At 55.2% G+C, this 22812-nt stretch overlaps 2 protein-coding genes across 2 annotated transcripts; one reads left to right on the top strand and one right to left on the bottom strand.

The window, feature by feature from the left end:
• Window positions 1–420: 420 nt before the first annotated feature.
• Window positions 421–16936, top strand: NCLIV_044170 (putative myosin head motor domain-containing protein; the record flags this gene model as incomplete). The annotated part of the gene is made up of 26 exons (XM_003881336.1): window positions 421–440; window positions 1075–1207; window positions 1703–1822; window positions 2409–2757; window positions 3235–3299; window positions 3919–3974; window positions 4341–4396; window positions 4779–4897; window positions 5135–5430; window positions 5648–5701; window positions 6172–6386; window positions 6886–7010; window positions 7137–7227; window positions 7618–7682; window positions 8369–9013; window positions 9474–9525; window positions 9868–10014; window positions 10259–10395; window positions 10995–11086; window positions 11514–11625; window positions 12018–12072; window positions 12318–12632; window positions 13110–13273; window positions 13498–14718; window positions 15416–15908; window positions 16560–16936. 26 exons carry the CDS (start codon window positions 421–423, stop codon window positions 16934–16936), a joined length of 5574 nt encoding a protein of 1857 aa, XP_003881385.1.
• A 1899-nt stretch (window positions 16937–18835) lies between these two features.
• NCLIV_044160 (hypothetical protein) lies at window positions 18836–21703 on the bottom strand (the record flags this gene model as incomplete). The annotated part of the gene is made up of 5 exons (XM_003881335.1): window positions 18836–18855; window positions 19121–20309; window positions 20471–20588; window positions 20804–21075; window positions 21392–21703. 5 exons carry the CDS (start codon window positions 21701–21703, stop codon window positions 18836–18838), a joined length of 1911 nt encoding a protein of 636 aa, XP_003881384.1.
• Window positions 21704–22812: the final 1109 nt, after the last annotated feature.

Below are 22812 nucleotides of genomic sequence, written 5' to 3'. Positions count from 1 at the left end.
TGTTGCCACATCTGTCGCTGGTACGTTTTTTCCGTGCCGTGGAAAGATGAATTTCCCTCCTTCTTCGGCCTTGGGAAGGCCAAGGCCACGGCACTCGGAAACAGAACAGTTTGCAGACGGACGTATCCAGCCTAGCCAACCGCCATCGAAAGCGGCCTCGGCTCCGTTTCGCTTCTCCACATCTTCCGTCACTCCTATCTCTGTCACTGTTGCCCCAGCCGTGTGGCCGTCGCTTGCGGAATCTGGCCATTCCGAGCGAGAATCGCCTGCGAGTCGCCGGGTCTCTGGAGGCGTCCCTCTTCCTGGTCTCCATGGACATCGACCTGAACCACCTTCTCCACTCTCTGAAAGCCAGAGTTCCATGCGTTCCTTTGCATCTTCACCCCTCCTGCGCCCGCCGCCTCAGTCTCCACATCTTCAATGCGCCGCTCGGTTGCCAGGTCCGAGCTCCTCTGTCGCTCCGCCTGCTGCCGCTCCGCCTTCTGCCCATTGGTGCCCCGGGGCGCGCGTCTGGGTGCATGCTCGTTCTCTCTTTCCTCGCTGCTCTACGGCAGCCTTAGGCAAGGAACGGGTGTGCCCCGGCTCAGCGTCTGATGATCGGGACAGTTCCCCGTTTCTCACTCTCTCTTCTCGGCAGACAAGGGCGAGTCCGCCAGTCTGCAAAGAATCACCCTTGTCAACAGATGGCTTCCACGCAGGTTCTCCTCTTGCGCGAGCGACATTTCGGCCTTTCGGTTTCACAGAGACGCCAAATCCGCCGACTTTCGACCGGAACACCACGAGTCGGAAGAGGGCGCACTGTGAGGACAATTCTCACGGCCAGCAAGGCCTGAGCATCTTGAGCAAAGGCGACGGCCTTCATTCTCAGTTGCATGCATCTGAACAACACGTCTTCTATCCGGGGGAGGTGATTTCATGTCACTCTGCACCCGCCCACGGTGTCTGTACACCCTACGCCGGGGTGCATCCCAGACCACGGAAAGACAGCGTAAAAACGGGCGAATCGTTCTCACCCGAGGCGGATAGAAACCACGGTTGTTTTGTCCAAGTTCGCGTTCGAGTTGGTCCTGGCAGCGATGTGGACAGCGAAAAAAGCTGCGCCGGATCGAGTCCACGCGAGTCCAGCGGGGAACTCATCGCGGACATTCGACCGTCTGACCTGCTGCCTCGTGACGACAGTCTCGGAGATGCCGATGACAATGCTCAGGTAGCGAGAACTCGTCTTTGCGCATCCTCGTCCTGTTGGCGTGCCGCGCGCTGTTTTTAGGGCACGCCTCGCTCGTAAAGTTCAACACATCCACGCAGGACTTCCGTAGATCACACGCACTAGAGCGCAAGTGCCGATGGGCAGAGGCGATTCGGCGCGGGTCTGTGGTTTTCCCGCTGTTTTTCCTGCTAGACGTGGCAGACAGGCAACAGCGACAGATCTCCTGAGTTCGGGATGCGCATGGCTTCGATAGGCGTACAGCAGAGAGCAACTTATGCAACAGTCCCTATCGTTTACACACACACACACATGTGTATGCATGCGATCCGTTGTGGAGCGGACCTCATTCACCTTTGTTGCTTTGGATGGGTGACGGCCCGTCATCGGACACTGGCTGTAGAAGTTCCTTTTTTCTCGGTGCGCCTCCCGAAATCTATCAACGAGGAAGCAGGCCGTAGACACGAGCAAGGCGTTTTTCCCCGGATGTTCCTGCAGCTGCAGTACCTCAACGAGGCGAATCTTGTTGCGAATCTCCGGTGTCGGTTCATCCACGCGTTCACACCCGTCCGAAACGAGACGGAGGGCGCCGCCGAAGAGCGTCAGAGGAGAATTTACGTGAGTTTCTTTTTGGGACAAGGAGAGCTGATATCCACGGTTCCCTAAAACTGGTCCAGGCCGTCCCCCCGTTCTGCAGGGAAAAAACGGTTGACCAGCGTCTGTTCGTTCCACGTGCAAGCAACTCCTCTCCACAGAAGCCTGTACACTAGGTTGCCCCACTGCCAGGAGCGTGTCGTGCAATACACACTTTTCCCGTGATGTCAGTGGAGGTTGCGTCGCTGGCATCGCTCGGGATCGGAAGCCTCTCTGCTCCAAGAGAGACCCCACTGTAGCACACTTTGCGGTCGTTGTGCGCCTATCCACATACGGGCGCATCCTCCGCTCTGAAAACTCTCAAGTCGGCGCGTCGAAGCTGCGTGGTTCTTGGTCTCTCCTAAATCTACGTGAGAGCATCCGCTCTTCGTGGGCCGTTTGACCCTTTCCCCCCTGACACACAGGGCGTTTTGCAGACGTCCCGTCAGCCTCAGAACGGGCTCACCTGTGTGTGGACGCCCCGGGGAAGGAGACAAGACGACAAAGGCGATTCGGTCTCCTCGCGCCATTCCGAACGTTGTCTTTTCATTTGCGCTGCGCTTCTCTCCAGACGTACACGGGGACCCTGTTGATTGCTGTCAACCCCTACCGCTTCTTCAACTTGTATGATCGCCGGTGGATCGGCAGGTTTTCCTGTCCCTGTCCTGCCTCGCCGCGAGATGCCACGGCCGCCTCTGCGTTCGGTTCTTCGGCCTCAGCCTCCCCCGCCGGAGTCTCATCTGACACTACTGTCTCCAGAGTCGAAGCCTGTTCGTCCCAGTCCAGTCGGGCAGTGCTCATTGGGGCCCACGCGGCGCCTGCAGCGAAACCCGAGCTGGAAGCTTCCCGAGCGCTGAGCAGGCGCCTAGTGCCGCACCCCTTTGCCCTCGCTGAGTTCGCCTACTGTCGTCTCGTCAGGGGTAAGATTTTGGTTGTGACAGCTTCAGCGGGGCAGGCACGAGAACGCCCGTTTCCGCTGTCTCGCCTCTCCAAGGCGTGCTTGAGAGACGCGCTGCCCCGAAACTCGGAAGAAGAAAAGCCGGAAAACCTGCAGATGCACACTGCCGAGAGGAGACTCCCGAGCCGACGAGTGGGCCCCAAGAGAGACAGGACGCACAGTGTCGGGGTCAGCTGTCCCCGCCGTGGTTCTCTGCTGACTCACGCGGGGACGCCTCTCGGGAATCGGACGGCTGCGTTGGTGTGTGGGCATCCGCTGCTGTCAAATGGTCCAGCGCCTGCGCCGCTTCACTTCTCGGCGAAGAGCGGCAGGCGACGGGCATTCCAGAGACGATCGGCCCGAAGAGCGCCTGGAATTCGACAGCCTGCAGTGCCTCTTGTCTCTCACGCTCTCAGTGCTTCTCTGCGCCTGTGACTTGTGTGCGCCGCTGGCCCTGCAGACAAGAAGAGTCAGTCGATCCTGATCAGCGGGGAAAGCGGCGCGGGGAAAACCGAAACATCTAAAGTAAGGAGGCGTCACCTGACGACGCGAGTCTCTTCTCGAGTCTCTTCGTGCCTACCCGCTTCGCCGGCAGTCGCGCGGCGTACTCACCCCAAGTGCCCACGCCTTTTGCCGACGGCTCCTCCGGGCCCCAAGTGCAGTCCTTCCTGCGCTCTCCGAAAGACGCCACCCGAAACTTGCCTTTCAACTCTCGGCTACAATCTCACGGGTTTGCACCGGGGCCATCCACCTGCGAAGTCTGCAGCGCAGTCTTATTCGTCTTCGAAACCAAGCAGCCCTTGCAATGTACTTACACATATGCACGGCCGAATATATATGTACATATATGTCACCCTGCATATGCGCACGTGTGTATCTATCTATCTATCTATCTATCTATCTATCTATCTGTATATATATATATATATATCGTTCCTTTCTTTCCACTCGTCGTCGAGAAGCGAGACACAGTGAGTGTGAAGGGACATGGCCTCGGGTCTTGACTCCAGCATTTGCGTTTTGTCTGCGTGCCCATAACAGAGTTCCCGGGACAGCTTCCGGCGTTTTTTTCGTGTCGCAACCGCGAGTGGTCCTCTAGGAAAAAAGGACTGCTTCTGTGGCCTTGCCTGTGCTCCGTTCTCAGCACGTGCTGACCTACCTCGCCGCCGTGTCGGATCAACGCCACGGCGCGGACAGCCAGTAAGCGGCATAGGCTGCATGGTGTCCCTCGTCGAATCGCCAGGGGGGGGGGTTCACCTTTGTGGGAGAGGCGAAAGCGGTGATTCGCTCCTCGCAACAGCCTTCCAAGGCCATCCTCGAGGGGACACACGCCCTGAACACCTCTCTCTCTCTGTTCTCGTGCTCGTGCTGGAATATATATATATATATATATATGGATGTGAATACGCCTTTGTGTGTGCATGTAGAGTCTCATGGATTGTGTATGGAGACACGTATGTGTATGGCTATATGCGTGACAGTGTAAATGTAGATGTACTCGTGAGGGGTTTTGAGTGGCCGCGTTTGCAAGTTTCCCCAGTGTTATGTTTCACGTTTTCCACGCAGAGGGTTGGAGGCGCGGCTGCTTCAATCCGGTCCCGTTCTTGAAGCCTTTGGAAATGGTAAGAGGTTCCTGTTCTTTTCCGAGTCCTTTTTTTTCTCGCTCTCATCCCCGTACAGTAAACGCTTTCTTTTTCCCCGTCTTCCTCGTTCCTTCTCTGCTTCTTCCCTGATACTCGCAACTTCGCTGCAGCAGTCTGGTGCGATCCGGAAAGAAAGCAGAATCGACGCACGAGGCGTCAAAAGCGGAAAGTCCACAAAGACAAAAACGGCGGCGGAGACGCTGACCTCAAGACGGACTTCTTTTGCCATTATTGCGCATACCTCTTGGTGCATGTTTGTGGGGTCGGCGGTTCTGTTTCTTAGCTTTTTCGCCGTCCTCTGTTTCAACCCATCTTGAACCCATCTGCGTCGTTTTGGCCTTGGTGCTGGGTGTACGAACAGCGCACACTGTCCTGAACGTGAACAGCAGTCGGTTCGGCAAGATGCTCATGCTCCACTTCACAGATCGCGGGAAACTGACTCGTGCGTCTGTCTTGACATATCTTCTCGCCAACGAACGCGTAGGTCCAGTCTTTCTCTTCGCTCTCCGTCGCCGGTTTCTCCTCTCACCTTTCTGTCGAGCAGCTTTCATTTGCCGTTCGACCGCGCGAACGTGCGACGGCGGTTCCACGGGTGGGGTTTCTCGCGTCGACTCTCGGAGACAGCTCCTGCAAGTTCCGTGCCTTTGGCGGCGTCTCTTTTTCTCCCCGTTTTTCCGGCGCACGGCCTCTCTGCGTGCCTCGCTTTGTGCTCTCCAGGTGGTTCGGATGCCCGTAGACGAATTTGGCTTCCACATTTTCTATGCGCTCTGCAATGCGGCTGCGCGGGTGGCTGCGAGCGTGGAGCCGGCGCCGGACGCCGGGGAAGAAGACCCGCGAGAAGAAGGGATGCATGCGCTGCTGAGGTCTCTTCACCTCGACGGAGGCGTCGAACGCTTCCGACTGCTAAACACCGGAGCGCCGAGAGCACACGGCGACTCATGCACAGACGCCCACTCGAGACAAGACGCAGTAACGAGTCCTCTGTCGCCGTGGGCGGATCTGCGCAGAATCACGTACGCTGGCACCCAAAATAGCGGCCTAAAACCACGTGTCTTCCTCTCAGATCCACTGTCGCTTCCCCAAACACTTCTCACATCTGCATGCAAATACATACATACGCATATATATATATATATGTTCATTTGTGTGGAGTGGAGTGACAAAAGGAAAGAATGAGTTTTTGTCTTTGTGGGTCGGCACGGTTCGCGTCTTCTTTTTCCGTTCTTTCAGCGACGCGATGCACACTGTCGGGATCGACGACAATGTACGCGCCGATATCTTCAAGTACGTCTCCCGACCAAGTGGAACAAAACCCGCAGACCACACACTTGGCGCTTTGCCTGAGCCTGTCCATAGCCAAGTCGACTACACAGACACGTCTGTGTCGATAGATTTTGCCGTATAGAGTCCGCATGCCAAATGATTCCCTTATGCATTTATATACATTTATATATATATATATATTTATACGTTTATATATTTATGTTTATATATTTATATGTACACATGCGTGGGGATTGGTTCCGCAACTCGTGCTGCTTGGATGGAGGGGCCCCGCATTCTCTCCAGGAACTCCGATCCGGTGCGTCTACTTTGTTCGCTTGTTCGCCGATCTCACTATCCAATCAATATATGTATATATATATATATATATATCCACATATAGAGATGTTGCTAGAGAAGAGGTTAGTCTTCCCTTTTGGGTCAGGATGTGTAATCGTCGAGACCTGTTCCTCGTGTCTTGTTTTTTTCAGGCTGTTGGCTGCAATTCTTCATCTCGGTAACGTCACGTTTACGGAGCAGGACGAGCGCTGCAAGAGAAGCAAGCTGTCGGCTGCTGCCTCCGAGGGAGAGAGGCCGAACGCAGAAAGGGAACAGTCGTGCGACCAGAAGGAAGCGTCTCTCGCGACCGGCGTGCGCGTCACCCCGTCCTCCCGTGAAAACATCAGAGTCGCGGCGAGGCTCCTCGGTGAGTGCAGGAAGCCTCAGACAGCAACGACTCCACGCCGGACACATCGAAGAACTCAAAATCTTGCCTTGATGCTTCCGACCGAGATGAACACTCTCCGTTATCGCGACCTGTAATTTCCGCATGCACATGGACCTTGAATGCACGCACACACGTGCACACACGGGCATACAGTCATATGTAATATATACACGTATATAGTTAAGAGTTACCACATGCATTCACATACATTTGTATATGTGCATGTGTATATCTGTTTCTGTATAGTCGAAAGGGGTCGGTTTCCCAGCATCCTTCGAGTTCGGGTAGGACCCCGGTCAAAGCCGGTATAGACATATATATATACATATACATATATACATATATATACATATATATATATATATACTTTTATATATGAAGATAAGTGCTTACGTTTTTTGTGTAGCGCTAGAGGGAGACAGTGGGTACGTTGCTGGACGAGTGGAGTCGTTCTTGGGTCGGTGTGCGCTTGTTGCAGGCCTGCCTTCCGGAGTTGAGGGGGAAGAAATGCTCCGTCTCGCCCTCGTCTCGCGCTCTGTGCGGGAGACGCGGTCCTTCTTCGATCTGGAAGGTGCACAGGCGGCGCGAGATGCTGCATGCAAGGTGCGAAGTCGAGTGCAGGATGTTTTGTCGCTGCGTAGCGGCCGATTCTTCTCGGTGTCGCGGCCCTTCTGTCCGAGATTTCGCGCCTCCATTCTTCTGACTCGCCTGCCTCTCGCTTTTCTTCAGACTCTCTACAGCCGAGCCTTCGACGCCGTCGTCGCGAGAATCAACGCGGGGCTTCAGCGCTCGGCCTCAAGCTCTCAGGACTCTTCTCCAGGTGTGCGGAAACGCAACGACCCCCGGGAAACAGCAACGAATGCGGGGGGGGGGGGGGGGGAGTCCAAGCGCTTGCATCTTCCTTTTGCCTTTTTCTATCCAAATATGTGCTTGTACCAAAACACGTCAATAGCGAGGCGTGCACAATGCTACTCTACGCAGGCGTGCAGTTGCACTGACATATATATGTGTGGACGATTATATCTGTGATAATATGAGGTGTTTTGAGGTGGTCGGGGCGGCATTTTGCGGCATGACGCTTGGCGGGTCTTTGTCTGTGCATCGCCATACGCCGGTGAACAACTCGCCGGGGGGTCGGTGCGGTCCCTTTTCGTGTTTCTCTCCTGAAATGTCCTTCGCTTCGTCTGCTTCGCTCTTTGAACATCGGCAGGCGCCGCTTCGGGAAACGGAACGCGCACCATTGGTATTCTCGACATTTTCGGCTTCGAGGATCTGGTGAGAGTTTCGGGGCGTCAGGGTGGCGGCGAGAGAGCGCAAAGGTAGCTGCGCTTCTGCGTGTTTCCGCGTGCTTTCTCCCCTCGCTCTCTGCGTGTGCGCGCGCGCCTCCGTCTGTCTTTGCTGCAATTCGCCATGTCCCAGCGAGTTCGCCTCCTCGGAGCACCGGCTGTGGGGACTGTATCCTGGGTGTCGAGAGCTCCGATGGTGATATAGATGCGCGTTCGACGCGTTTACGTCGTGGAAATCGAGTCAACAGACCCGCGATGGTCACGTCGAGCCTTTTCCACACAGATTTCACGGAAAACCTGAACTGCGCATGTTGACTGGTATTTCGCCGCCACCATGCATCGTGCATCACCGGGTATCACCTCAAATGCACAGTCACAGGAGCAGCCAGGTCTGGGCGTCATGCGTCGAACGTGGCAGCGTTTCGGCTCTTTGTTCGTTTGGTGCCTCGCATTTGTCAATAGAAGCGATTCGCATTCTTGTTGCCTGCCAAAAAGAGCTCCTCCTTCCGTCGGAATCTTGGCTCCACTTCTCGTGGTGGCGGCAAGTCGTTCGTGCGTTCTTCGGGCTTTTTGTCGCGGGTTTTCTGCTCTTCTCCCCTCCTTGGAAAGGCCCATTCTCTTGTTTGATAAGTGCGTCGTTCCCACTTGATTTTCTGAATTCTGTTTTTGTGGCAGAGAAACCATAGCAACAACCGCTTGGAGCAGCTGTGCATCAACTACGCGAACGAACGGCTCCATTGTTTCCTTCTTCAGCAGTTGATTCTCAATGAGCATGTGCTGTACACGCAAGAAGGGATTTTCACGGAGAAGAACTGTTCCGCCTTTCCCTTTTCGTTACCTCTGGCGTCTCCCCTTCCCGCCTCTTCGCCCGCTGCGGCCTCTCCTTTCTCTGCCTCGCGTGTCTCTTCGCGCGTATCCTTTCCATCTCTCCGCTCCGCTGCAGCCTGCTCAGTCTCGCCCTCTCTTCCTTCTTTTCCTTCTTCTTTTCCTTCTTCTGTGGCTGCCACGCCGCCTCTCCTGGAGGGCCGCCGCCCCGTCAAAGTTTCGGATCTTTGTGGAGTTCAGGGCGCGCTGAGCAACGGCGAGAAGCTGACTCAGACAAGCAGTGTGCTCTGCACGCTGCTGGCCGGCTCGGCCCTCACTGGGGACTTGCGGTGTCTCCTTCCTGAGGACGAGCGAGGCGAAGCCCCTCAGAAGGCGAAGAAATTCTCCGTCGCCCCCGTCGCCTCGCTGGTGAAGACGGCGGGCGTTTTTGGAATCCTCGAAGAAGCAGGCCGACTCCCCGCCAAAGGGGACCGCGACGTCCTGTTCTGCAATCGGGTACGCTGCGCGGTTCTTCGGTTTTAATCCCCGCCCTGTTTTTCTGGGGCACACGGCAGTCTTTGAACGCCTCTCTGTGGTCTTGGTCATCTGCTTCAAGAAAGAGTGTTCACCTCCGCGCGGGGTGCCTACACCAGACCTTTTTCGGCGCGGGGTGCCTACACCAGACCTTTTTCGGCGCGGGGTGCCTACACCAGACCTTTTTCGGCGCGGGGTGCCTACACCAGACCTTTTTCGGCGCGGGCCGATACCCACCGGCAGCGCCGAGCGAGGCCGAAAGAACTTCACAGTCGCGAGCCGTTAAAAGAGAACAGGAAGGGTTCTTCTGGACAGAAGAGAAGGGAAAGCATGCGCGACTCCCCAGCTTTTGTGTGTGGCGTCGTGTGCCATCACTCCGGTTTTCTTTGCCGTTCAAAGTCGCGCCTTTCTCTGGTGATCCGCCCTGGGGTTTTTTGTGCAGCTCCTGGCAGAGATGAAGAGCAAAGGCGCTGAGAGCTTCATTCGCGGCACAAGTGAGTTTGGAAGCGAGTCATGGAACGGGGGAATCTGTGTTTTTTCTTTCCCTGGTTCTCTGCCGTGTTCCGCTCGGGATGTCGCCGACCCCGCTTTCTTTCTCCTGGGATTCGCTCCATCCGGTTTTCTTTTCGCCGTCCGAGACGCTTCCTGCGTCCGTCCTTTTCAGCTCTGGCTGCCTGTCGAAGCTGGTCGGTCCCGTCTTCGTTCGAGGGGGATCTTCCGCCGTCCCCCGTGCTCTCTGCCGCAGATGTTCTCCCAGGGAAAACCCTGCGCTTCCCCGATTCGTCATCCTGCATGCTTCCTTGCTTCTCCTCGTGCGTCTGGCTTTCCGCATGCAGAGACGGCTGCTCAACCTCGAGAAGGATGCCTGCAGTTCACAGTTTCCCACTTTGCATGCGACGTGACCTACGACGCGCGAGACTTCTGCCGATCCAACCGCGACGCGACCTCCGACGAACTGGAGCGCCTCTTCCACGCATGCACCAGTGAGGCGAGAGACAGGATAGAAAGGCAGCAGAGAAGAGAAGGGAATCGAAGAAGCAAAAGAGACAGAGCGTCGATCTGTGCTGTGCTGTCTGTTCCACATGAAGGCCGGTCGCGGGACCGACATGGGAGTGTTTCCCCTTCACGCGGAGCGGGGCAGAGGCGCCTCGGGGACGACACACATTTGTTTTCCCACGAAAGTGCCCTGTCTGTCTGGTCTGTCGCTTTTCGTTTCGTGTCTCTCAGCGTACACGCGCCTGGCTGCGGTGCATGCGAAGGCTCCAGGCGGGCACGGGGCTGGCGGGTGTGTGGGCCGGCGAGGCACCGTGAGCGTTCACTTTGCCGCGCAGCTGCAGCAAGTCGTCAAAGCCCTGCAAGAGACAGTGAGTCGGTTTCTCGAGCCAAACCGAGGTGGATTTTTTTTGCTCCCGCAACCCGCTTTTTGGGACAGCGTCGCGTTTCCGTTTGCCAAATGCACGCTGGACACCACTCGACTTGATGCACTTTTTACACGGCGGGAGACTCGTTTACGCGCTCGCTCACTCTGTTGCCTCTCCTGACGGACTCGACAAGAGCCCTTACCGCCAACATTGGACTCGACAGACAGGGCGGGGGATGAAGACCCGCAGAGAAGCGGAGGTCTTCCAGTGCGCAGAGAGGTGGATGCAGACGTTAGCGCAGAAAACGGTTCAAAGGTGTGATGACTGTGTGCATACAGCTGTCGGACAGTATCCCCAGGCGGCGGGTCTCGTTTTCGCGTTTCTGTTCTCTCTGCGCGCTTTCCGACACGTTTAGTGCGAATTTCTTCTAGCTAATTTCAGGTGCTTCTCGTCAAAACCGCCCGGCAGGATCCATGCTCTTGAATTCAAAAAGTGCATCCGCGAAAAGCTCTTGAACTTCCACGAAGCACTTCAGGCCTACGCGTCCGTGCTTTCTTCTGTGCTGCGTGGCGTGTGTTGCCCACCCTGTTTGCCTTCTGCAGCCGTGTCACTTCATTCGCTGCGTCAAACCGAACCGGCGACAGCAGCCCGGAGTCTTCGAAGAACCATACGTCCATACTCAGTTGCGATGCAGGTGAGCCTAAACGTGTCCCCCCTTTTCGGATACAAAAGGAACTTGACGAGCATTAAGCGATTTAGATCAAATGGCAAAGACATCACGAGATCTTTGGCCTTTTGGCTTTCCCTTCTCGATCACGAGGCTTCTACAGGAGGCTCGCCGCCAAGGTGGGCCGCAGCTGGGCACTCTGAAGAGACGGAAAAGCGAGATCGGAACGGCGTCTCGGACACAGAGGAAGGGAGGGACAGAGGGCGAGAGGGAAAAAGCCAGCGGGAACAGATCGCAGAGAGGGGACCACGGCGGCAGCAACGGCTAGGAAGAGGAGAGAGGAGGCGACGAAGCGCAAAAGGGGTGAAATATGCGCGGGTTTTAACGAAAGGAGAGAAAGCGGACAAGGACGGGGTTGTTGCCCATATCTCGAGATTCTCTTTTGTGTCTTCAGCGGAATGACCGATCTTCTCCACGTGATGGCAGACGGCTTCCCATGTCGCCTCCCGTACGCGGATTTGTGGCGTCGTTACGAAGCGCGGCTCCCAAGGGAGTTACGCGAGGCGGTAGGGCGCTGGAAAGGGCCGAAACACTCGAGTGGCTCCGAGTAGCCGTGTGTGGTGCATGCATCCCGATAGAAAGAGACAAAAGTGTGCCTGTAGCTGTTTTTTTCGCTTCCCTTTGTCGCGGTGCCCCACTTTCTTCTCTGTGTCGGTTTTTACACTTTCCCGGTGTGAACTCGTGTGTCTCGTGCCTTCTCTGTCCCGTCGGGCCATTTGCCTTCCCTCTGCTGTTTTTCCCTTGCTCCGTTTTCCCCGTATTCTCTCGCGGCGTCTTGCGGTTTCTGGTGTCCACCTTTGCGTCGCGAGCCCCTGCGTTTTGCTTCCTTTTCGCGCCCCGCGTGGTGCTCTCTCAGAGGTCTCCGCTCTCTGTGGCTTGGTTTCCCTGCGTCGTGCAGCTGACTCCCCGAGATTTCGCCTCTCTCGTCCTTGAAGCTCTGCGCCTTCCTTCAGGTGCGCGCCAGCCGAGCCAAAGAAGTGTCTTGTGTCTCTCCTTCGTTCGCCGGCTCTAGCGTCAAACAGGCGCGCGTTCTTTGCACACTTTCCCCTGTCCATGGACAAGCGGTGTTGCCGATTGATGTCGCTTTGCCTTCCGCTTCTGATTCCTCGTCCCTTTGCACTCATTGTCCGTCCACTCCTTGTCCTTCCACTCCTTGTTCCACGCGTTTTCCTCCTCTCGGTCTGGGTTCCTCCGTCAGGCGCCTACCGTTTGGGGTCTTCTCGCGTCTTCTTTCGCCTCGGGTGTCTCGACACCGTCGACGAGTTGCTGCGCAAAAAGGTGTCGAAGCGCTCCCTTCCGTCCGGCGAGGAGTCGCCTGCAACGAGTGCGCGGCCTGTCCCCGACGGAGAAGACCAACTGGCGAACAGTTCCGACGCCCTCTGCGCGCTGGATGCGTATTCGCTGGACCTCGTGACGGCGGTACTGACTGCGAACGCCCGGAGGAAACGCCGGCGACTCCTCAGACACGTGCGGATCGGGGCCCGGTTGCGCCTCTCCTTCGCGAAGAAAAGAGGTCGGTACACTCGGAAGCAACGCGAGAGAAACAGCGACTCTAAAGGGCACACGGACGGGCCACCGACCTACAAGGAAGGACCTTTCAAGCGAACTACCACACATCCCCATATCCATACAGATACATATATATATATATATATATATATATGCAGTTACGTCCTTTATGCATATGTATGCATGGTCATGCAATAAACATATATATACACATATACATATATATACATATATATAAATATATGTTTATGTGTGTGTATACATCCACGTGCGTGCATGCTGTGTGCTGAGTCACTCTCGCGCTTACTAACTCCAACGACTGGGAAAGATACCTGAGATTTCCAAGCGCCACCGTCTACTAATTAGGTGTGGGACAGAGCGTTTGCCGGTCCAGAGTTGACATCCTTGGTCTTTCGGACAATGCATCGCGCTTTGTTAGCGTCGTGCCTAATTCGTTTTTGCTCTCTTCCTTCTCCTTCAGCTTCCCACGTGGCGGTCTGCTGCGCCGTTCGCGTTCTCCGTTCTCTTCACCCTCGCCAGGAAATTTCGGCCGCCGTCTCTGGGCTCGTCGCGGCGTTCCGGGCGGCAGCTGGCGCCCGCGAGAAGAAGCTGAACGCGAGAGCTGTGGCGGCGACGAGACTTGCGGTGAGGAGAGAGGCGGGGAAGAAGAGACAGACTTAAAGTGTCCTTTGAAGTGCGCACGCAAGGGGTACACTGGGCTCGGGCGTTTCTCCCGAAAACGGACGAGACATAGGACGAGTCGGTTTTTTCACTGGAAGCTTTTCCGAGGCCGACGTACGGCCTCTCGGCGAGAGGCGATTCTTCTTCAGCGTCTCCGTTTCGGCTCGTTTTCTCTGGTTTTTTCTCAGGCCTTCTTCCGCGGCTGCCTCGCGCGCGACACCGCTCGGCGGTTGCGAGAGGAGAAACATCTCCAAAGGGAAGAAGAGAAGGTCATGCAAAGGCGCGAGGAAGCCGCCGTCGTCCTGCAGAGCGTCTGGCGAGGCCTCCTGACTCGCAGAACACTGAAGGCGCAGCATGCCGCCGCAGTGGCGATCCAGCGTCACTGGTGGGGTTTCCGAAATCGCCGTGGCAAGCATTTCTTCTTTCTCCAACTGCACAAACTGCAACGAGCGACTCGCCGCTGGCTGATTCGAAAGCGATGGCGAGAGAGGAGAGAGCGAGTAAAGACAGAGGCAGAGCGGCGCGAAGGGAGAGCTTCGCGTGCGCCTTCCGACGCGTATCGCTCGGCCGAGCTCCTCTTCGAGTCCTCCGGAGTGGCCCCAGCCAGCGATGAAACTGAGTTTTCTCTGTTCTCTGCAAGAGAGGCACCGCCCGCAGTCGAGCTGTCCCCCGAGGGCCCGGAGCGTGAAGCCTCCGGTGGCCAGGGGCAGATGCCGCCTTCCCAGGAGTCTCAGAAGCCGCGCGCCTCTTCGCCGTCGCACTCTCTTCCTTCCTCTTCCACGTTGTCTCTCTCGCCTGGCCTCTCGTCGCCCTCGACGTCTCCGGCCTCTTCGGGTGCGTTTTCTGCGTCTTTCCGCTGCTGCGAGCTGGCGAGTAGCCAGAGCGCCGAGGGTCGGAGAACCACGAGTTCGCAAGAGACGAAAGCAAGAAAAGAGAGGAAAGACGAAAGGCAACTTTCCCTCCCCTCGGCTGTGTCGTCCAGAGCCTCAGGACAGGCTACATCGACTTGGGGTGCGGAAGCACTCGAGAAGCGTCCAAGAGGCCGCGAAGAACTCGACTTTGAGGGCGAGGAGAGAGTCCTCCCAGGACACGCTTCTCCGAGGTCGCCGCGTCTGACGTTCCCGACTTCCTCACTTCGAGGCAGCGCCGGGTGGGAACGGAGCGCTGAGAGGAAGGCCTTTGTAGAAAAACAGGAAGACGCAGCTCTGAGGCCAGCAGCTGGCGCCGAGGCGTCTGGGCTGGCGACAAGAGGGGGAAAAGCCAAAGAAGAAACGCAACAGACGGGGTGCACACGTGCCTCATCAAAGGCGAGAGCTGCGAATACAGCGCGGGATGTGGCCCCGTCGGTTGCTGAGAACCAGGAGAGTCGCATTCCCAAACCTGGTCATCGACAGCCAACGCGGAGCGAAGTAAGTTGCGAAAAACGGTCCATCTTGCATAAAAAGACACGAGCAGAAACCACGCAGAGTCCTCTTCTTCCGCAAGAGGCTTTTGAGAATGCAAAGAGTCGAGTATTATGCACACGTCCCGTAAACGGCGTTCATCCACTTACGCGGACGAGAAGACTCTCACAAAAGACAGACGCTAGCAGCCAACAGGTCGGTTGCTCTAGTCTGGGGGAAAGGGCGCGACAACTGGTGTCCGCATCGGCAAGGCGAAGGCAGGCTGCAACTCTGTTCCAATACACGTTCGACGATTCCGTCCCGTGGTTGCAGAGAGTGGAACTAACGTAGGAGACGTACCAATTTATCGTTCGAGTTGCCAGGCTAAGACACCCCCTTGTGACTTTTTGGAACGGTATCGCCCAATGCATCTGTAGAATCGTGGTTTTCCCGTGGAGGAATGCACGTCTGCATGTGCAGATCCTTGTCTTTAAGAGTTGCTCTGTGTAGACCGGTGTGCCCGCGCGTCCGTGGTTCGGCGAAACTGCTGGAAAGTAGGTGCGCGTCTATCACTTACACCGCTTCGTATGTCCAGCAGAAAAGGAGTCGCCCCCCTGTGAATGTAAGAGTCCGCTGGCGCGGGCTGGGATGCGAAGTCGTGGTGTTTTGGTGGCTGTCTCATTGTGCGGCAGAAGACCTGTCTCGTCTTTGGGTGGTTGCTTAGGCTGACATCGTCTCAGAGCGAGGTGCTTTGCTGCGGGCTGCACTGAGCAGTTCGAGTGAGCCTCTTGGCACCTCCGGTCGTCGCCTGCCGTCCTCCTCGGCCGCCGGGATGCGCCTGCATGCAGCCAGCTCTCCAGCAGCCTGCGGCGCGTTCGCTGCGTCGGACAGGCTAGAGGGAGAGAGGGAGAGAGACTCCGTCGTGGCGAGAGTGACGCGCGCGCCGAGCGTGTGTCCGTCGGGACGCCGACGTGACGCGGCGCCATCGCACGCTGCGCGGACGGTGCCCCCACGGCGAGACAACGACCGACAACGGGGAGGAGAGAACGAAAAAGGTGAGGCGCCGCTACCGGGACGCGCCAAGCGGGAGAGGGAGCCGGAAGAGCAGAAAGACCACGCAGACGTGCAGAGCCAGAAAGCCACGCCAGACTCGTGGGGCGAAACGGCGTTTTTGCCTTCCAGTGAGGGCGAAGAAGAAACCGGTGAAGACACGCAAGGTGCGAAAGGTCCACAGTCTCCGTTGCTACCGCCCAAGTCACCCTCCGGGCCTTCCTGCGAACGTCTGCCTCTCGAGACCGCGAAGTGGCAAAGTTGTTCCCGCTCGGTCCGACCCTCCCGAATTCCTTCCCTCACTCGAAAAAAGGCTCAAGGGGTGCATGCGACTCCGTCAGCGTCTCCGTCCGTGCCGGCCTGTGCACAGCCTCAATCGCCTCGTTGGCCGCGCTCCTCGGCTCCGTCCGAGGGGGGTCGAGGTTCCCGGTCGTCTCTGCGACGTCTAGGAGAGGCTGAGGCGAAGCGTGAAGCGCGTTCGCGAGCTTTGCCCAGCGCCAGGAGCGTAGCTAGCCCTTGTATCTTGCGAGCAGTTTCCGTGGGAGAGAAGCGAACGGGTTCAAGGAGTCCAACTGAGGACTGTCTCCCGGCGTCAGAGAAGGCCAGACGGACATTGCCGTGTGGTGGAAAGACCCCGCCGACAACGAAAGACCCGCATCGAGAGCGGCTCAGGACGGGGAACAGGAGCGAATCCAAATGGAGCGGAGCGCGGCAGCCAGAAGATCGATCTCTCTCCCAGCAACGCATCTCCCGGCTGGCCTCTCGACGAGAGGAGACATCTAGTCTCCGGAGAACGTCTGCGTGCTGTGGGGCTGAAGCTTCCACCGCAAAAGCTGCAGCGGGCGCAGACGGAGAGCCGAGAGGAACAGACAGTCCTTCAGCAGGCTTTTTTGATACGCCAGAGGCGAAGCAGATCGATGGGTCACCTGTCGCACAGGAACCAGCAACTGGAAAGATTTGTGCGGCGTTCACCGCCGCCAGTGCAGGTGTTGACAGTGGAGCGGGTGAGGCGCGGGCACAGGTGTTTGGCGATGTTAACGATTTGTCCTCGGACTCGTTGACCGGTGCCGGGCTGGTTTTTGCCGGGCGAAGGGCTCCACTGGTCTGCGAGACAAAAATTCCTTCGCCTTCTCTGTTCGTGGCTGCTATGAAGCAGAAAAGACGGAAGGTAACTGACGTCCCAGCCGCGCAATGAAGGTGTGATTGGTCCCGTTGCGAGTTGGGGGGTTGTATCTGCCGGAAACGAATGAAAATCAGACGCCCTTTTCGCCTTTTAGGGGGCTTCTCTGCGAGGGAAGCCGTGTGGGTTTCAAGAACAGTGTCGACCTTTTTCGCGAGGGCATGGGTATAGGCTCCGGACTTCGGCTTTTCGTGATCGGGTATGTTTCGTTGTCTGATCTATGGTGAAGCTTGTCAAGGAACTGTGCCAGAGTCAACAGTTTCCCAAAGAAAGAGCAACGCACGTTTGCACGTGTTACGGTAAAAGGAAAGGCACACTGCGTGCCGCAGCCCTGATCTCTCAGTTCCACACACTTTGTGCCTTCATCCGCCTTGTGAGCACATACTTTTTCCGGGGCCCAAGTAAATTTTCCAGCGTCCAGGGGCTCATCTTAGGTAGGTAACAGCAGGCTGTGGGGTTGCTTGGTTACCGTTCATCAGGAATTTGTACAAAACGTTTGTATTCCCAACAGCCTTCAAGATAAGTAGTAGAGCCGTAAGGGCGGGGAAAAGTCCGTCTATCCGGCGCACTGCCTTGTTTTCGGAAGCCCTAGCTTAGTCTCATCGTGCTGTATCACGCACTTTGAAGCGTTTTCATTGTGGGACAAGTACGAGGCTAACAGCGGAACAATAAGAGTAGGGCTTTCATGAGTGCTAGCACCACCTGTTTAAATGGAAACGTTGCCAATCTTCAGCTGATGAGATCACAGTCAGTAAGTGATGAGTTTCTGTAGTAGCTCCAGGAAACTATTCCTGTGGAGCATCAACCCCCATACTGTTTCAGGGGTGGCGCTTCAAATGGGAGGCTTACGAAATATTTTTGCTAAAGATATTAATATACGTAATACTGCGTTGATCGCGGCAGCGCTCGGTCCGATCATTTTCTCACTAGCGAAGTCAAAAAGCAAACGCCTTCTTCATTTTCCAACTTTTTTCCAGACATGTATCGCCCCTGGTCTTTCTGTGCGGAGCTTTCCATTCCTGGAGAGGTGCGTGGTAGCAGCTTCACGGAGAAAACAGGCATGTCACTATACCCAAACTTGGGAATTCAGTTAATGCTGGTCATTCTTCCTGGGAGGCTAATGGTTGGGTCAAAGACAGAAGCATTCTTTGATTGTTTATGGTCCTCATATGTGGCTAAGATCCGGGAACACGACCAGCTATGCATGAGGTTGAAACACTTTCAGTCATCTTGATTCACTGTCACCATACTGGTCACGTGCATTTAGCTTACTACTTCCGCGATCACAGAAGGCGTACAGTGTATGGCAGACCAGCTCCTCTGGCATGTCTCCGCTACTTTTCTCTTGTTTGGACCACACGCTCAGAAGCTGTACTCAGATACTGCTTATCCTGAACGGGAGTGTACGGAAATAAACTCCTCGGTCAGCCGTGTCGTCACATCGCAGGACGGTTCGAACGACACCAGGAAAGAATGGAGCTCAGAATTCCGTCCAGTAGCTGTTTCATACATTTATTTGCACCTCTATGAACACGGGCATGCTTTCGCCCGCACGGAGTTGCTACCTTCACAGGTTTCTTTCACTATACGCAAGATTTAATGGTTAGGGAGGGAAAAAAATCACTCACGTCGACAACATCTGAGGGGCTCAGCGACAGGGCACCGCTGAACAAAGTACTGTTCACGTGTTCCTCTGTTTGCATTCACCCGGAGCCGCACTCACAGATTAAGTCTGTCCATAAAAAGGAATGACAACCGGCCTTCAAGTCGCTCTGCTTGGATACGGTCCCCTCTGAGAGCTTCGCGAACTCCCCTTTCACGCCCGTTTTTGCGTCAGCCGACTTAATGCGAAGAAGATACCCCTGCAGATCGAATTTTTGATATGGAACGGCGACGGCAAGTGTTTCTTTTGGCTTATTCGTCGCTACCGGCCTCTGAGAGAAGGAAGAGAAAACACAGGAGGTCCTGCTGCGGTGACCACGCAGATGAACTGTTTACGTGGCGTCGTGTGTGTGTGCCCCAGCCCTGGCCGGATGGTACCACTTGACGCAGTGCAGCTGCCTCTCAGAAAGCTGGTATTTGCACAGTGCTGAATGACAACGTGTGCCGCTGAGTTATTACCCCACACATCACCGCTATGACGACAACGCATTCTGAAGCCTCTACCAGTGCTCAGTATTTGGCTTCTGAGTCCCTTACCTTCCTCAGCTTCAACTTCCGCTTCTTCCTTGGCAGCACCAGATTTTGCGGGGGCCCGCTCATCCACGCTTCCTTTTCTCTGGCGTTTCTTTGGCTCGTCCGTCTTCGTCTCCTTGCTCGATGATGGACCTGCGTTTGTATTTTGCGCCTTATGCTGCTCTATCTTCTTCATCATGGTAGCCGTTGCTTGTTCTGAGTCCCGTCCCTTTGGTATTTCCTGGAGTTCCTTCTTCATTTTACCGCTGAAAGGAATCAGTCCCTGCTTCGCTGCGTTAACTGCATTCTCTGCTGCGCCCGGGAACTTGCGAACAAATGCTTTAACGTCGAATTTGCGCTCGCAACCCGGGTAATTCATGTATCTAATTTTGCCGAAGACCGGTCGCTCCTTAAAACCCTGATCGTGGACGCCGCCGATACTCCACATGCAACCTGTCACACCGTTGGGGTCTGTGCCGTCCAAGTGATACTTGTCATTCAAAGCGATGGCTGTTTTCAATGCTTCTTGAGGCGATTTCGTCCATTCCAGCAGCTTTTTTGCCCAGTACATTCTCAGGTATCCATGCATTTTGCCGTCACGTACGAGTTGCAGTTGCGCAGCATTCCACAGTGAGTCGTAAGTCTTCCCTTCTTCAAGCGCCGTAAACTCATATTGAGGTTCACGTTTGTCTTTCGCGTGCTTCTCCAACGTCTGTTTTGCCCAGTCCGGTGCACCTTTGATGTCGTCATAGTGCGGATTAAAGAAAACAAAGTTGTCTGAGAGCTGACTTCTCACAACAACTTCATCAATGAAGGCCCTGACGCCTTCATGTACCGCCCTATCGCCTGTCGTATCCTTCAGCTTCGAAACTTCCATCAAACAGCGTTGCACAGCAATGTGTCCGAAGTGAATATACGGGGATAAATCACTTTGACAGTCGGCCAACGGATCGTTCCGTGCTTTGCCGTATTTCGCAATATTCTGAGGAGTTGCGAAAGACTGAAGCAACCTGAGCGCAGCCTTCGTTCCTGGTTTCCAGGAGTCCAGAGGCTCTGGGGGATCTGGCTTCACTGCTGAGAGGACTCTGTCCTCATCCAAGGGAAACAATTGCTTGGATGTCCACGGAACCGGATGCGGTTCAACCTTGGGGAAAGGCACTGCAAATTCCTTCAGCATCGCCTGGAGTTTTGGTCGCATTGTGCGGGCTGATGTCTGTTAGAACAACACAACCACTCGACAGGGGTATAGCCAGTTCCCAGTCTTTTCCTCCACAACTACATATAAACCAATACGGAGCAAAGGTATTCGCTTCCAGATTGGAAATCAAACGTGCAAATCTCGACAGGAGAAGTGGTAAATAAAAGCAGACCTACCTCTGCCTTGTTCGAAGCAACCCAGCAGGGAACCACTGCATGTGTGTCCACCTGGTAAAGTGGCGAGAGGCCTTTCCCATACACTCTCGCTAGGGCTTCGACGATCTGTGTCGGCAGTCTGCAAATGACAGACACCACGTCACATCCAAAGCAAATGATCAATACAGCGGGGCAGAATGACGGCAGAAGAAAAGTCCGGAACAATCCACAGCCTCTTTCGTTGTTGTTTCAACTACCTGGCCGTCCGCGTGGATGTTGTTCTCGCCTTTTTTGTACTACATGCACTTACAGATACGTATATATATATATATATATATATTCAGCAGTCTATACCTGAGGGGGTTGAAGTCACAAACAGCCAAGGCTGGCTGCAGTGCAGCAAACACCTCTTCGATTTTCTTATTAGCCTCATCGAGTCTGCCTTTGGGGTCTTTCTTGGCAACTATGGGCAATTCAAATCCGATGTTCAAGGACTTCAACTCGGCTTCAACCTCTCGGGCTCCCCCAATAAAAAAGGACAGATGGCGCCGCGTCGGTTGGAATGCTAGGCCGGGAACGAGAAGGTGAATCACTACGAGGGGCTTATTCAGTGCTCGAGCCGCTTCCTGAGTGGTGCAACAAAGTGAACAGCGTAATGCACATGAGTAATATGGCAACCACGCGACGTCGCCTGTCTTGCGAGGACACGGAGAGCTGTGACATCTGCTTAGAGCTTGCAGCCAAAAGTTATGCACCATCTTGGGTGTCGAAGCCATTCCGGCACAACAAATATCGACAGGTGGTGCGTCGTAGCATGTTCCATTATATTCGTGCACACCGAGCAACCAGGCACTAAAAAAGATTTCGTTTCTAATCCAGGTGTATAGCAATCAGTCAGGACTGTCACTGAAAGACCAACACATGGTGGTCACTCCGTCTCACCTGTGCCAAGAGAAGCGCCCAGTTTTCTTGAACACGAAGATCACGTTGGAGATAGCATATCACGACCTTTCCGTCGGCCTTGGGTTCTCGGATTCCCTCTGTCACCAGACGAACTCGACGCTCATCTACGCAGCCGTTCTTTATCCATTCCTGTTCGCCACGATGCATGCGGCTGGTTTCTGGAAGCGTGGCAGCCTTCTTCGTTTTCTTCTCGGGTTTGTGTTCGCTTTCTGCTGAGGCGGATCTCTTCAGTCCCTTAGTTTGTGGACTCGCCGCCTTGTGCGGGGGAGACGTCTGCGTAGGATGCGGCATCTTCCTTTCAGCGGCGTATCAGCTGATGATTGGCGTTGGAAAATCTACTCGTAGAAGCGCTGCTAATACAAGGTTAAAAAAATATTGGCAAGGTGGCTCTTCAAACGTGCTCTACGCTATAGCTCGAAAACAAAGAGGTTCAAAAAACCCAACGCGGTTGTCGAACGCACGCCAAGTAATGACAAATGACAAGGTGAAGTCACGATAAAGTGAGTTGCTTGCGAGGTCTCTCCGAATACCCCGAGTACCGGAGGGCCTGCAGGAAGTGAAACCCGATTTGGGCGAGGGTGTGCTCGCTAGCTCTACTCCTCTCGAGGGCCAGTCCAAAAAGTTATTTCGCTGTGCCGGGTTGTCACATTTGCAAGCATGACCGTGTTCCGGTAGGGAGGAGGGGGGGGGCCTAGCCAGGCTTGCCAGCGTGAATTTCAAAGGCGCCGACAAAACAAGAGAACAGTTCTGCGCCTTGTTTGTTTTGCATTGTGTCATGCGGGAAGTGCTTTCCTGTTGATAAAACACAGGCCCCGCAAGCTGTGCACAGCTGGAACGCGGTCAAAAATCCGACTCTGCAACTGATGCAGCGCGTTTTTGGACAGCTGTTTCCCTTTCGTGGTTAGCCATGTAACCGCGTCCGAAAGCCTGAGGTGAATACGAGATTCGAGCTGTCGAGTGGACCTCCACTCTGGTATTTTGTTTCCACGAAAACCGCTTTCATCTTCCGACAAACGAAGATCGAGACGTTTCTCCGACGATGATTCCCCACCGTTACGATTGAGCGAACGCCTCAAAACAGATTAACGACCGTCGGGACCGCTCTTCCATGTTAAATGCAAGCTGACTGCTGTTTGCTATGTTTATGTGGAGCTCAACTACAGACGTTTGTTTGTAGTATATTGGTAGTGGTGGAGCTGCATTTGTACGGGCCTTTTACCCCGGGTGATCCCTTTCGGGAATCAGTCAGACAATGAAGCCAGCGGCAAGTTGCTGGGAAACTGCGCCGAGTTGTAAAATTGAAAAGCTTGTTAGACAGGGCAGTGTTTGGTACACGTAAAACCCACGCAAACGTTGCCAAGACAAGAACAATGAAGGAAAACAGCGTCATGGTGTGGGGT

The sequence above is a fragment of the Neospora caninum genome, chromosome IX (assembly GCF_000208865.1).
Source record: "Neospora caninum Liverpool complete genome, chromosome IX".
NCBI lineage: Eukaryota > Apicomplexa > Conoidasida > Eucoccidiorida > Sarcocystidae > Neospora > Neospora caninum.
The sequence above is the reverse complement of the archived record's forward strand: the minus strand, read 5'-3'. Positions and strand labels throughout refer to the sequence as shown.